The following is a 12475-nucleotide window of genomic DNA, read 5'->3' on the forward strand; positions in this document are numbered from 1 at the left end:
GGATTTTGGGCCCTATTTCCTGGTCACACGAATTATTGATAGTTTGACTACTTGTACTTATTATTCTGTGGTTTGACTGATATAATAAATTGCATGGGAACCCACCCTTGTAATAGGTACCTACTTACCGTTTGTATCGTATCTAAAACCAACATTTCGTAATACCTCGTACATTGCAACTGAATTATCATCCAACCCAACACTATTAATAGGCTAATAAGGCTGTTTAGTGTATTTTAAGTTACGAGCGCATGACAGACCAAACACGACATGCTTTACATAGGTACCTGGGTAGGCTGGGTAGGTAGGTAGGCGTAGGTAGGTACCCATAACTTTTTATATTTATCTAATTAAGCTAATTATTACCTACTATTGGGAAAATGAAAATAAAATGTCATACCACAACACACATCTTTATTTCTTTCTTCCGCACTAATATCAATAATTTTATTATTACACAACATGTATATAGAAAGATTTTTATACAATAGTGTATAATTAATACCTATCAACTATATTAATCAACAATATAGTAAAAAGAATTACGAATTACTTAAATACTGGCAGTCTATTTTAATGATATGTATCTTTTGCAGTTTGGAACAGCCATTAACATTACTTAAGGTCTACATAATTTCATAAATTTATTTTAAGTTTATTATAATTTCAAAATATTTTATGTGCATCTGATTTTACACGCCATGCGTAAATATTTTTTTTAAGAATTTAGAAAAACCTCAGATGCGCATATGACATTTTCCATAGATTTTGCTGTGAGATTATTTTAAGCACATTCATAATAATATACTTTTTCTTTAATGCTTATCTTGTTTCTATATGGACAGCAATTACTTTTCCACGATGATTTATTTGTAAATTGTAATAAATCTCACAGCAAACGAGTAATAATTTTCGTTAGACTTATCATCTGCTAATATTTACAATTCATTAGATGCCATTTATAAATCTAAACTGTCACAGATTAACAGTGTTAAATAAAATCACATTGTCATAAATAATTTAGTTAACAATTTAACATTAAGATAATGGGGTGTCACAGTTTGTGACATAATCACATACATGAATTAAGCCCTTTTTACAAACAATTGACGGCAAACGAGTCGATTAATTTTTCCTTAGTTATTCAATTGAATAGTATTTCCAATCGCACAATTCAATATAGAAAATGTCCTCTTCATTAAATAGTAGGTAATTAAATTTCACTAGGTGTGAATGGACTTTCAATTAGAAAATTATTTAAAAACACTAATGTTACACATGGATTGTACATTCTCGCCGTTCTTGTTCTTTTCTCTGCTGATATCTGTGGACAGAAGACGATAAAATATCAGTTAATAAGCAAATATTGTCTATCTGAAATTAATAATGTTTTATTTAGATGTAAATGTGGTGGTTGGTAGCTGGTGGTATAGTTTTCGCTATGAGATAAACTTCAATCTCATTTTACTTGGTATCACTTGAAAATGTATAATATTATATTCTTACTTGTCAATTAAAGAAGATATATCAGCGGGGACCGGGGCGAAGCTCCCCGAGAGGCCGTCGCTGCCGTTCGGGCCTCCACTGTCAAAGATAATTTACTTCATTACTGCTAATAGATTACTTTACAAAAAATATATTAGAATTGTTAGGTATCTAAGTTTGTAGCAAAGCCGGTTAGTTGTAAGCTTCATGTTGGGTAGTTCTGGTGCCAGTAAAATAAACGCTTAATATAAAATGAATGTCTATGGATATGAAAATAAATTAACAAAACAAACTTATTTTCCCAATATAAACAGAGTTAAATAAAACAGTAATGACTACCGCTTTACGTGAAACGTAATACCTCCCTACCGCAGTTATAAAATAATTAGCAAATGTTTTACTTTGCAAACTAAACTAATAAAATAACGGTAATAATTAAAAAAGAATGGAGGTGCATGGACAAGGTGAGCGGTGAGCGGCGAGTGGTGAGGAGTGAGCGGGGGAGGTACCTGAGTTCTACCTGCTGGTCGTGCGGGCGCTTCGCCTGCCACTGCCGTACGCACTGTTGCAGGGTGACGTGCCAGAACCTGGTCAGTAACAAAAATCCATACATACATACATATCGTCACGCCTTTAATCCCCAAACAGAGGTACATTATAGCATGTAATGCCATTGTGTAAAATGTAAAGCCCAAAATAGGTAAAACTTTAATTCTGTAATATTTCTTTGGTTTTGTACTATTTAAATACTGCAAGTACTATTAAAGTTTTAGGAACTATATATTTTTTTGGAAAATCCTAAAAAGAACATTATTGCACGGTCACAAAATAAAAAAGTACAATAAATTTACCCTTAGTTGTAGTATTGGCAGCACTATCGCTATTGTCATCAGAGTCCGTGTGTGTATCCCTCCAGTTATTGGAGGGGGCGCCACCCCCTGCGCTGGCGCATGCGGCGCGCATACGATGCCGTGCCTCCACTGTCGAGCATTTAGATAGACTCGATTCATCTGTTGGTACAATAATCATACGTCCAAACCATGCTGAGGTTTGGCTAATTTATGTGAGTATTATACTTATGAGATAACAGTTTAGCACATCCATTGATAATTTATATTCAAAATAAATAAAACACAATAAAAAAAATACTATTTAAATTAGTAAGGTGTTGTGTAACAACACTATTTAGAATATTTTTTTAAATAATATAAATGTCACAGGTTTTTACCGCCAAAAGTAACGAATTTGAAAATGAAATGTAACATTAGTTTTTGTACAATAGATATTTCAATATCTAAAGTTTTGTCAAGTTAGATTAGAAAGTTTTATACATCAATGTTGTACGACATTTGTGTACCTACTACTAAACTTTTGGCATTGTAAATTGTAAAGTTTGTATTAACTTCAATATTATGGACCATAAAAGTTATAATTAACGTAATTATTAAAACTAGAGTTTACCGTATCTGTAATGATCGCAGGCGCGATGTCGTCGTCGGTGCGGCGGCGCGGCGTCGTCTTCGCGCCTCGCGAGCGTTCGGAACTGCAGCGAGTGCGCCGCTGACACGCCGAACGTCGCGTAAGGACTTATTTCGTATAACTCCGCTAAATAATAAAATCAGTAAGTATCAATTTTAAGTTTTAATATTATTACTTTGACCGTGTTAAATACCAAGGTTTATTTTGAAAACTCACCTGAGGAGTCGTCATTAGATTTTTCGTTTCCATTGATAGAGGAAGACGAATATAACTTTTGTCCTTCTCTTAACTTTTCTCTTTCCGCTTCATTGCTTTCACTTAGTTTTCTGTCGTCTCTCATGTAATGATCGCTTGAAATGCAGAAGAATCTGAAACCAACCAAGTAATGATATAGGGACTTAAGAGAAGCCATATCTTTTCTTATGTTTTTTTTTTCATATTTATTGTGTTCAATGTGGAATTATGGAACAAAAATATCGATCGACAGTAGCGCTTAACCACTTGACAGATAGATCTAGGCACACTCTCTCTAAATTAAACTCGTAAGTCTAATGAACGGATTATGGTGTCGTCAATATTTTGTTGACAAAATTTCACTATAACACCCATAATTTCAATAAAACAAATGACCAATGATCTTGATTCTTAGATCTTACTTCTTCTTCCCATGCACGAGACACACGATAGCGGCGAGAGTGACGACTATGACCACGCCACTGGCGACACATGACACCAGCACCGTGCGCATCGACGCAGGCCGGGACGCGCCCGATAGCGGGGATGAGGGCTTCATTGGGGGGATTCGACCTGGAAAAATGGAATAGGATATTAGTCTACCTCATACCTATTATTTCAAAAAATACAATATCGATTACACTCTTTAGCATATGCATTGGTGTTGGCGCTAGATAAAAATCACATCTGAAGACCTGTTAAAATCAATGAATCTGTTACCTCCTGCAAGAGTGTGGGTATCTGCATTGAGGGTGACCCGCTCCATGCCCGCGTCGCTGTACGCTTCCACTGCCAGCTCGTACCAAGTAGCTGGCGTAAGTTCAGCCACTACATGACTTGCTGAGCTTAACCCGTCGCCAACCTACGATAATACATTTGTATATCAGGCTCCAAGCTTAAGCGAACCGAATGCATAGACGAAAATAACTCAAGTTACATCAAAAGTAGCACACTTAATCATCAATCCTTTAATCTATTTAAAAAAATCTCATATAGCATTACCTTGATCCAATGTTCTGATCCAGCTCTCCGGTACGACACCCTAAATCCTAATATGGGACAGCCACCATCTCGCCACGCGTAGAAGTTTATCTTTATTGCTGTTGAGTTCATGTGTACATGGTCTTCTGGCTTTGGCGGTTTGGGACCTGAAACAGAAAAAACCCAAAGATTAATTCACTCTACTATAGGTTTCCTCATGTTCTTTAAAATATTTGCTTCCAGTATTGCTAGAGTTCTATTTAAGAATGTTGACTTACGTCCTCCTCTTGTAGTGGCAGTCAGTATATCACTGGGTGGTCCTATAGATATCCTGTTCCGAGCTTGTATCTTTGCATTGTACGTAGAACCGCACTTGAGCATGTCCATTGTGTAGGAGTTGACTTCAGGAGACAGGTCTACTGTATGCCATTCACTGTCTGAGGCTTGCTTGTAGTGGAGGAGAAAACCTGAGAAGCATCAAACGTTGATCGCGTTAAATACGTAATTCACCACAGAATAAAGACAAAAATAAATCTGTTTGTCATGAGAGAAGGTTTCTGCTTTTCTTTTTTTTTACATTTAATGGGTCGACGTTTGGCCGCTATCTCACCTGATGGTAAGTGATGATGCGGCCTATGGTTCAAAAAGTGAAGTGTAGTGTATTGACGGAAATAATCAGTTGTCTCCATCATTAATGGGTCTACTAGTTTCTAGATATCGTACCTAATATAGGTTCTGTAGTATCCCCAGGTAGCTGCCAATGCAGTTTGATGCTGGAAGTGGTGGTGTACTGTAGGGAGAGCGTAGGCGCTGCAGGTGGCATGATGGCCACCACCACGTACACTATCGTGTCTTCTCCAATCGTGTTGCTTGCTGTGCATGTGAAGTTCCCCGACGATTGCTCATTTACTTCTGTAAGTGAAATTGTGGAAAAAGTTATAATTATGCCGCAAATATTCCCATTTTATGAGTCTAGTAAATCCTCGCTTTTTAGTGTGTATACTGTGTATGAGAAATACACACTAAAATGTCAATGTGTATACTGTGTATGAGAAATACACACTAAAATGTCAATGTGTATACTGTGTATGAGAAATACACACTAAAAAGCGAGGATTTGTACTTCGAGTAGGGGTTCCGCTTTTTGTTGGTTGATGTTACCTCGTATATGCAGATGTCCTCGATGCGTGACCTGGTAGTACTGGTGGTGCGTGACGGGCAGGCGCGCGTGTGCCCAGCGGGAGCGCGGCGCGGGCGCCCCCACGCACGTGCAAGCCAGCAGCACGCTGCGGCCCGCGCCCACCCACACCCAGCGACCGAACGACGCGATGCGCGCCGGTACTGGAGGCATACCACATCATTCATTGTTGTTTTTTCTTTAAATGTAGGACAGCCTTTCTACTAACAACAATTCTGAGATCAAGCTTATTGTAAGCAAGAGGAAAATCTCTATCTTTTAATCTCCAGTGTTGGTGTTATTACTTACTTCTAGCACTAGGTCCTTGTCCAACCACAAGTGTGGACTCTCCCTCTCCAGAACCCGTGGTAGCTGACACCCAGAATTCGTACAACTGGTTTTCCATTAAGTTTCGAACTTGGAACATTAGTTCTGTATCGGTTTTCTTATCTGCGGGTACTGTGAAACTTGAGTGCTTGCCCAAACTGCAATGAATACAATATATAAATACATGAAAATGCCCATAAGCATAAAAATATTCCATCATGAGATAAAATATTATTATTTACCGTCCTGCTTCTCTATAATACACGGTGTAATGCGATATGACACCATTCGGATGAACTGGGGGCAACCAGCTGACCAGCACAGAGTCACTGGAGAACGCTAGTGCTTTGATCTTCTCAGGTGCTGAAGGAACTGTGAACGCAAAGACCAAAGAATTTTAATACATTTTACGTTACCTGCAAATCAATTCTTTGTTCATAAAGAGTGTCATATTCCTTCTTTAACTTTAATTTAAACGTGGCTTACCATCTTCCTCCGTCATGCAGTAGACCGGTAGACTTCTTTTGCCGTCTCCAGCATTTGTGAAGGCGAGAACTTGTATGGAATAATTGGAATATTTACGTAGAGTGTGCAAGTATGTGTCTGTTGTTGTCACGCGTTTGATTTCGCCAACGTCCACTGAAAAGTAAATGGCATTTCTGTTAACTGCGTCTGAAGGTCTTGAAATGTCTGCAACTAATACAATCAGATGATATTTTAATATATGGACAAATTAAAAACGTGAGTGTACCATGATCTGTCGTTAGTGGAGAGTAGATAACTTTGTAGCCTTGGATTAGGCCGCCATGTTGTCCAATCGGTGGCGGGTTCCATGACACTTTCATACTGGAAGACGATAGAGCTGAGCAGGACACTCTTGTAGGTGGTGATTCTGGTACTGGAATTTAATTTTTAATGAGTAAAGTTCACAGTAACTTATTTAAATAATTAAAATAACAAAGGGTCTTGCTTTAAAATAATAATCATTTAAGTCTATTTTTCTAAGTTTACCTCCTTCCAAAGTTGTAGCAGACACTGGCGCAGACGCAGGTCCGGCCGCGACGCCATTGAATGCTCTCACGCGCACTTCATATCTCGTGAACTTGCGCAGTGCAGATAAACTCAGCTCAGTAGCCGACCACCCGTTCACTGTTAGCGTTCTGTAAAAAAAAAATATGTAATAATTTGTGTCGGTAGATACTATTTCTATTGTGCATTAACTAAGATATATCTTCTGTGTACTATGTAATTTAAGTAAAGACCTTGTAGAATTCCTGAGCGCTGGTGAAGCAGGACTGAGCTCCACACAGGTGACGGAGTAGCCCAGCAGCTCTCCATGCCAGGCGTCCCGCGGAGGTGGCCGCCATGACACGTGTAACTCCCCTGGTCCACCAGGTGTCACGTGCACGTTGGTTGGTGCTTCTGAAGGAGCTGTGGAATGGAGATAATTAATGTTAATACCTCTTTTACACAAATTGCGGAAATATTTGCCTTTTCTTGGCAAACTTTTATAGTACCTTCTTCCTGTGTCTTCACCACAACTGGGTCGGTGTACGCACTCCTATCGATTTGGTTGATGGCAGCTATCCGGATCATGTACGCGGTATGCGGCTTGAGGCTGCCCAGCAGTGCTTCGTAATGTATATCACCTTTCTTGGTAAGACTGTGAAGTTTCACAATGGTTTGTTACGTAAATCGTAAATAGAAGATGTTATACCAATGACGTAAAGACTAGTATCATTTGTGGTCTTCTAGAAAGTACGAGACACCATACTTCTATTTTTCAACTTACGTGACGTGCGAGTGTGCGATCCCATGGACGGAGACGTTAAGTGTAACTGCGGCATCCCACTGGTTGACCCTGATAGCTCCCTGAGCTGATAGCGCGCAGTACTGCAACGTATAGCCCACGAGGGGAGAGTTGCCGTCGAAGCCTTGACTCCAGGACAGGCGGACAGCTCGGCTTAGTATCTCCGTTACAGATAGAGAGTGGGGAGTATCGGGTTTTTCTGAGGACAGAACAAAGGTGAGAATAACGGAAGAATAAATGTTCAAGAAATTGTAAATTGTTGGTGTTGAACTGACCTTGGACGGAAAGATAAATGTAATGGTCACTGTGACCGTACGCGTTAACAGCTTGACACTTGTACACTCCGGAGTCCTGCCGGTCCGCCCGGCTGATGTATAACTGGGATCTTAAACCACTATCAGTCTTTGCTTCTGAGATGCTTAGCCTGAAATAATTATCTTACAAATCAATTAACAAGAAACTATGTTAACCGAAAGTCCGATTCGTATGGTTGAAGCAAATGTTTTGCCTTTTTAGCGCCTTTTGTCTTGTTGATTGTAGACGTATGCTACAGAGAAATAATGATCTTACCTATATGTATTAAGATCTAAGTGGTTCATGTTGTGTGCCCACGTCACTCTGATGGGGCTGTCTCCGCGCACGTCGCACACTAGTGTCGCAGGCGCGTCTCGCCGTGCTGTCATGTTGTGGGACGTCAGTTCAAACCTCGCAGGTTCTGTAGAAGAAATATCAATAATGCTTGAGATAATGTAAAGGATAGTAAGAAGAAATCAAGAAGGAAAATATAGAGGTACGTTAAAACTTACCATTGACAGAAACGAATATGGTTTTGGTAAGTGCAGATCCGACACCATTCTCAGACTTGCACATGTAGTTCCCCTCGTCGTAGGGGAGAGCTGACTCTATCCAGAGTGTTCCGTTTGATAGGAACTGAAACCTGCCGCCCAGGTTTATTAGAGGAACATAGTCTGTTGATGACCCTGGAAACAAGGTAGAACTTGAATATCAAATAGAAGAAATGGGGATTCATTAATGTTTTTATAAAATATCCAAATCTTCAATCCCCAAACCACAAATCCCCAAAAGAACATTGGCCGTCCATTAATTGGCTTGGCTAACAAATAGGTATCAGTCTAGTGGAATACCTGGGAGATTATGCTAGATTTTTTAACCTACCTCTCTGCTTCAGCCACGTGACTTGTGGCGCAGGTGAGCCCGTGGTCTGACAATGCAAGGCCAACGGTTCACCAGCCAGCACTGCCTCATCCTTAGGTTCCACCACCCACTTAGGGGAGACTGCAGCGTGCAAGTAAGTCAACTTTCTTTTACTTCTGAATTCAATACAGAATTAACATTACTTTTAAAATTGGTTGTCAGTAGGTAAGACTACAGAGAGTTATTATATTAAACCTATCCGAGCTACTCTGCAGACGCTGCAACACTTTGATAATATGTGCTTATTTAATACGACGGTTTGTATTTTTTACATAGAATTTTAAAAAGCCAAATTCAACACAGCAAGCAAGCATAATATGAAAGTTGTAAAATAACTTGGTAGTGTTTGTATGAACGACAAAGTTATATTTGCGGTTTTTGAAAATGTTTTATTTCTAAAAAACTAAAAATGATATCTCGTTCAAACCAATTTTCGTTGTTAGTTTCTATTGAAATCTGCAGCATATATTTTTTTCAGTTTTCTCACTCTCTTATTTTAAAAGTTAGAGGGGGGGGGACACTCATTTTTCCACTTTGGAAGCGTCTAACTTTCAAACGATTGATTTTGACGAAAAGTGGTTTTAGGAATCTTAATATCTTTTTTAAAGACCTATCCACAGACACCCATCACGGATATGTTAGATGAAAAAAATATTTTTTTTAATCAGTTCCATGTATGGAGTGCCCCCCTTTAATTTTTAAATTTATTAATTTTTATTCAAAATTCGATTAGCGGTTATCAAAATACATAATCGTACAAAGTTTCAATTATATAGGCCCAACAGTTTCGGAAATAAATGGCTGTGACATACGGACGGACAGACATGATATTTACCTAATAAGGGTTCCGTTTTTTGCCATTTGGCTACGGAACCCTAAAAAAGTAATTTAATACAGCGCTAAAAAAGCTATGTTCACGTCGTATTCCTAACATGCTGGTGAAAACTTTTGAGACATAAGAATAGAGTTAAATAATATCGCACCGTCTGCAGAGTGCTTTCTTCAGTTATTTGCATTTTATACAATTTTTACCTTTCCTTCAGCAGCAAAATATTGTTATGAATATAAAAGTTACATAAGAGTTACCTACCTATTTTAATTCAGTTAAGAAATCTGATAACTTAATCAAGGCACATTCTTCGAATATTAAACGTTATATTTACCTAATAATCTTTTCTGAATTTCATAATCATGTGTTTGTTCTAGTATTTACTTACTAAAGATAGTTTTCAAATTACCTTAGGTAATAATTATTTTGTCAATTATTATCATAAAGGGAAACGGTATACAGTAACATTATACCTAATAATTTATAATACATTAATAGTAATTTATTTAAAAGACATCGTTTGTCAAGTAAATGAATAAAAAAGTACCTGGCTTTTATAGTTTTCAACAACAACAATTACGGCGATAGGTTGACTTGAAATATTACTAAACTTATTTCTGTTTAACCTAGTGACAGGCTGATTACCTCTGTTACAAATACATATCGATGAGGTAGCTCATTACGAATTTTACGAAGACATACTCAGAACAGATTCTGATATAATTAAATGCATAAAGTTAAATAACTTTGAATCGAAGACGTCCAAAGTGGAGATACTTATAAATAAATTTACCGTTTTCATAAGCCATCTGAAATCCAACGCTGTGCAAAACAAAAATGTACAATAATTTATACTGTTTAATGATAAAACGTTTACCGAGAAATAAATGTGCGCTGTGAGTAAAGTGCTTTTATAAGTGCATTTATTTCCGATGGTTTTATTCAATCTGCGCGGAATGAAATGCTAAGTTTCATAAATGCAACGTTAATATTCTTTTTAAAATGCTCGTGAAATGACGTGGAACGAAGTGCAGTAGAAAATGAATAAAGCCATCGTTATGTGCACTTGTTTGAACAAGGGAACTACTCGTCGTGGCAATATTGTGATCCTGCAAAGTAACCAGCATACAATATAGACAAAATAATGACAACTCGGTGCTCTGTGCAAGCGTGATTAGCCTCTTTGATGATGGCAGCGCGGCGCGGCGGTGGAGTACCTACTCGTATTTGTTGACTATACAACAAAGCTTTTATATCAACACATTGTTCAAGTTATAGTGATGATAAACTCTATTTTAAGTCATAGGTCCCTATTAAAAAGCAACTTTTTAGTTTATTTTCATTAGTATGTAAATTATTAAGATCGCTAAATGAAGTCCTCTTGTTCTCGTCTAATTAAGTTACGTGACTACTGCCAAGAATAAAGTAAGATGAGTAGGTACTTATTTAAGGTCTAAATATTTTTTCTAAATTACGAGTATAACCCTCGAGAATAGAAGAATCTAAATCCGAATTCGAATCACATTCAATAATGACTTGTAGTCAAGTAAAATCTCGAGCTATATATAGACTCCACCCGCCCCCGCGCTTCCACATCACATGGACATCATGACGGTGCTTGGTGCTCTGGTGCATATTGACATGGCGGTTACCTTTGACCACCAGTTCGGCGGTATAGTTAACCTTGGCCGCGGTATTGGAGGCCACGCAAGTGTACAACCCGCTGTGCCGGGCGAACACCTCTTTGAATACGAGGTTGCTGAAAAAATCAGCACCCCGTTCTTCCACCTACACAACCAGGCCAGGCTTTGAAGATTTGCTTAGGTACATAAGTTATTAAACAGATAATTTGTTGCAGATCGAAGTGAACCGAATATTGTAACTTGTTAAGAACCCGCCTGGATTTTTAACAAAAACTTGAAGGTATCTCTCTATACTCTTTTTTTTTACCAACCTGTAAGCTAGAAGGAATGGGTGCGTTGTCCTTGAGCCACGTGAAGTGAACGGGCATGTCTCCTGACGTCACGCTGCAGCTGACTTGTGCACGCTTGCCTTCTTGCAAGTTGGCAGAAAAAGAGAATGGCTCTATTTCTGGAGGATCTAGGACAAATTCATTATGGTAATATCAAATATCCTTTAAAATGCGATTCAGTAGAGGTTTTAGTGATTTAGATACTCACTGCTAACAACAAGCTGCAATTCTCGTCTGGCTATCTCTCCGTGTGGGCCCATGACTGCACAGGTATAAGCTCCTGCATATGAGGGCTCGACTCGAGATACTTTGAGGGCACCATCGATACTGCTGTCCCATTCTACTGGGCTGCCATCTCGCTCCCATTTCACTGAGCTGCATAAGGAAAAGTGATGAAAAAAGAAAAACCATTCGACGGTGATGAGATTTCAGATTGTTGTTTATCTTCTTACCTGATTGGATAGCCAGAGTAAGGGCAATACAGAACCAGCTCTCGTCCAGCTACTGCTCGGATTGGACCTATGGATCTCACGTATGGTGGACCTGCAATGCGGCATCCGTTACATAAAACGTCCTATTTTGTCATAGTCTAACACTGTTCAAAAGTATAGGGAGTAATTCCTCACCATAAATATTGAGTCTGGATGTGTGGGACACTTCTCCAAGGGAGTTGGCTGCTCTGCAAGTGTATAGGCCTCCATCTTCCGACCGAACGGCTGAGATGTTCAAGTAGCTGACGACATCATTCGTTTTGGTCGCGAACTGTTCCACGCTGTATCTGCCAAAAAGGATTTTGTTATAATATCTGTATATTGTATGAAGGTCGTAGATACGGATAACAGATCTCTGCACTTTAAGCTACTTCAATCTGTCAGCCGATTTTCCACTTTACTGTATCGAGATAATTTTCAAAATCTTTTGGCAGATTAATGCTAGCTCATTAAAATGGAAGCATGTTCTAAATTG

At 38.6% G+C, this 12475-nt stretch overlaps 1 protein-coding gene across 6 annotated transcripts in view; it reads right to left on the reverse strand.

Moving 5' to 3' along the window:
- Window positions 1-394: 394 nt before the first annotated feature.
- LOC118275714 (cell adhesion molecule Dscam2) overlaps window positions 395-12475 on the reverse strand; it is a 133732-nt gene continuing 121651 nt past the window's right edge. For 3 of the 6 annotated variants that reach the window (XM_035593781.2, XM_050698746.1, XM_035593789.2), the window contains exons 11-39: window positions 12136-12287; window positions 11962-12052; window positions 11718-11884; window positions 11492-11637; window positions 11190-11325; window positions 8670-8789; window positions 8300-8473; window positions 8064-8208; window positions 7769-7917; window positions 7476-7692; window positions 7201-7346; window positions 6946-7114; window positions 6695-6843; window positions 6435-6581; window positions 6170-6322; window positions 5926-6055; window positions 5666-5841; window positions 5341-5520; window positions 4903-5091; window positions 4458-4646; window positions 4201-4346; window positions 3919-4060; window positions 3621-3771; window positions 3181-3332; window positions 2947-3090; window positions 2337-2495; window positions 2006-2072; window positions 1507-1584; window positions 395-1324 (exon numbers count right to left, since the gene is read on the reverse strand). In XM_035593781.2, the coding sequence (XP_035449674.2) occupies window positions 1273-1324; window positions 1507-1584; window positions 2006-2072; window positions 2337-2495; window positions 2947-3090; window positions 3181-3332; window positions 3621-3771; window positions 3919-4060; window positions 4201-4346; window positions 4458-4646; window positions 4903-5091; window positions 5341-5520; window positions 5666-5841; window positions 5926-6055; window positions 6170-6322; window positions 6435-6581; window positions 6695-6843; window positions 6946-7114; window positions 7201-7346; window positions 7476-7692; window positions 7769-7917; window positions 8064-8208; window positions 8300-8473; window positions 8670-8789; window positions 11190-11325; window positions 11492-11637; window positions 11718-11884; window positions 11962-12052; window positions 12136-12287 (4216 nt within the window). In that variant the 3' untranslated portion in view covers window positions 395-1272. Of the gene's footprint in view, window positions 1325-1506; window positions 1585-1994; window positions 2073-2336; window positions 2496-2946; window positions 3091-3180; window positions 3333-3620; window positions 3772-3918; window positions 4061-4200; window positions 4347-4457; window positions 4647-4902; window positions 5092-5340; window positions 5521-5665; window positions 5842-5925; window positions 6056-6169; window positions 6323-6434; window positions 6582-6694; window positions 6844-6945; window positions 7115-7200; window positions 7347-7475; window positions 7693-7768; window positions 7918-8063; window positions 8209-8299; window positions 8474-8669; window positions 8790-11189; window positions 11326-11491; window positions 11638-11717; window positions 11885-11961; window positions 12053-12135; window positions 12288-12475 lie in introns of all 6 variants that reach the window. The other 3 variants (XM_035593797.2, XM_035593803.2, XR_004783615.2) reach the window with 3 other exon arrangements.

This window comes from Spodoptera frugiperda, chromosome 15 (genome assembly GCF_023101765.2).
Source record: "Spodoptera frugiperda isolate SF20-4 chromosome 15, AGI-APGP_CSIRO_Sfru_2.0, whole genome shotgun sequence".
Lineage (NCBI taxonomy): Eukaryota > Metazoa > Arthropoda > Insecta > Lepidoptera > Noctuidae > Spodoptera > Spodoptera frugiperda.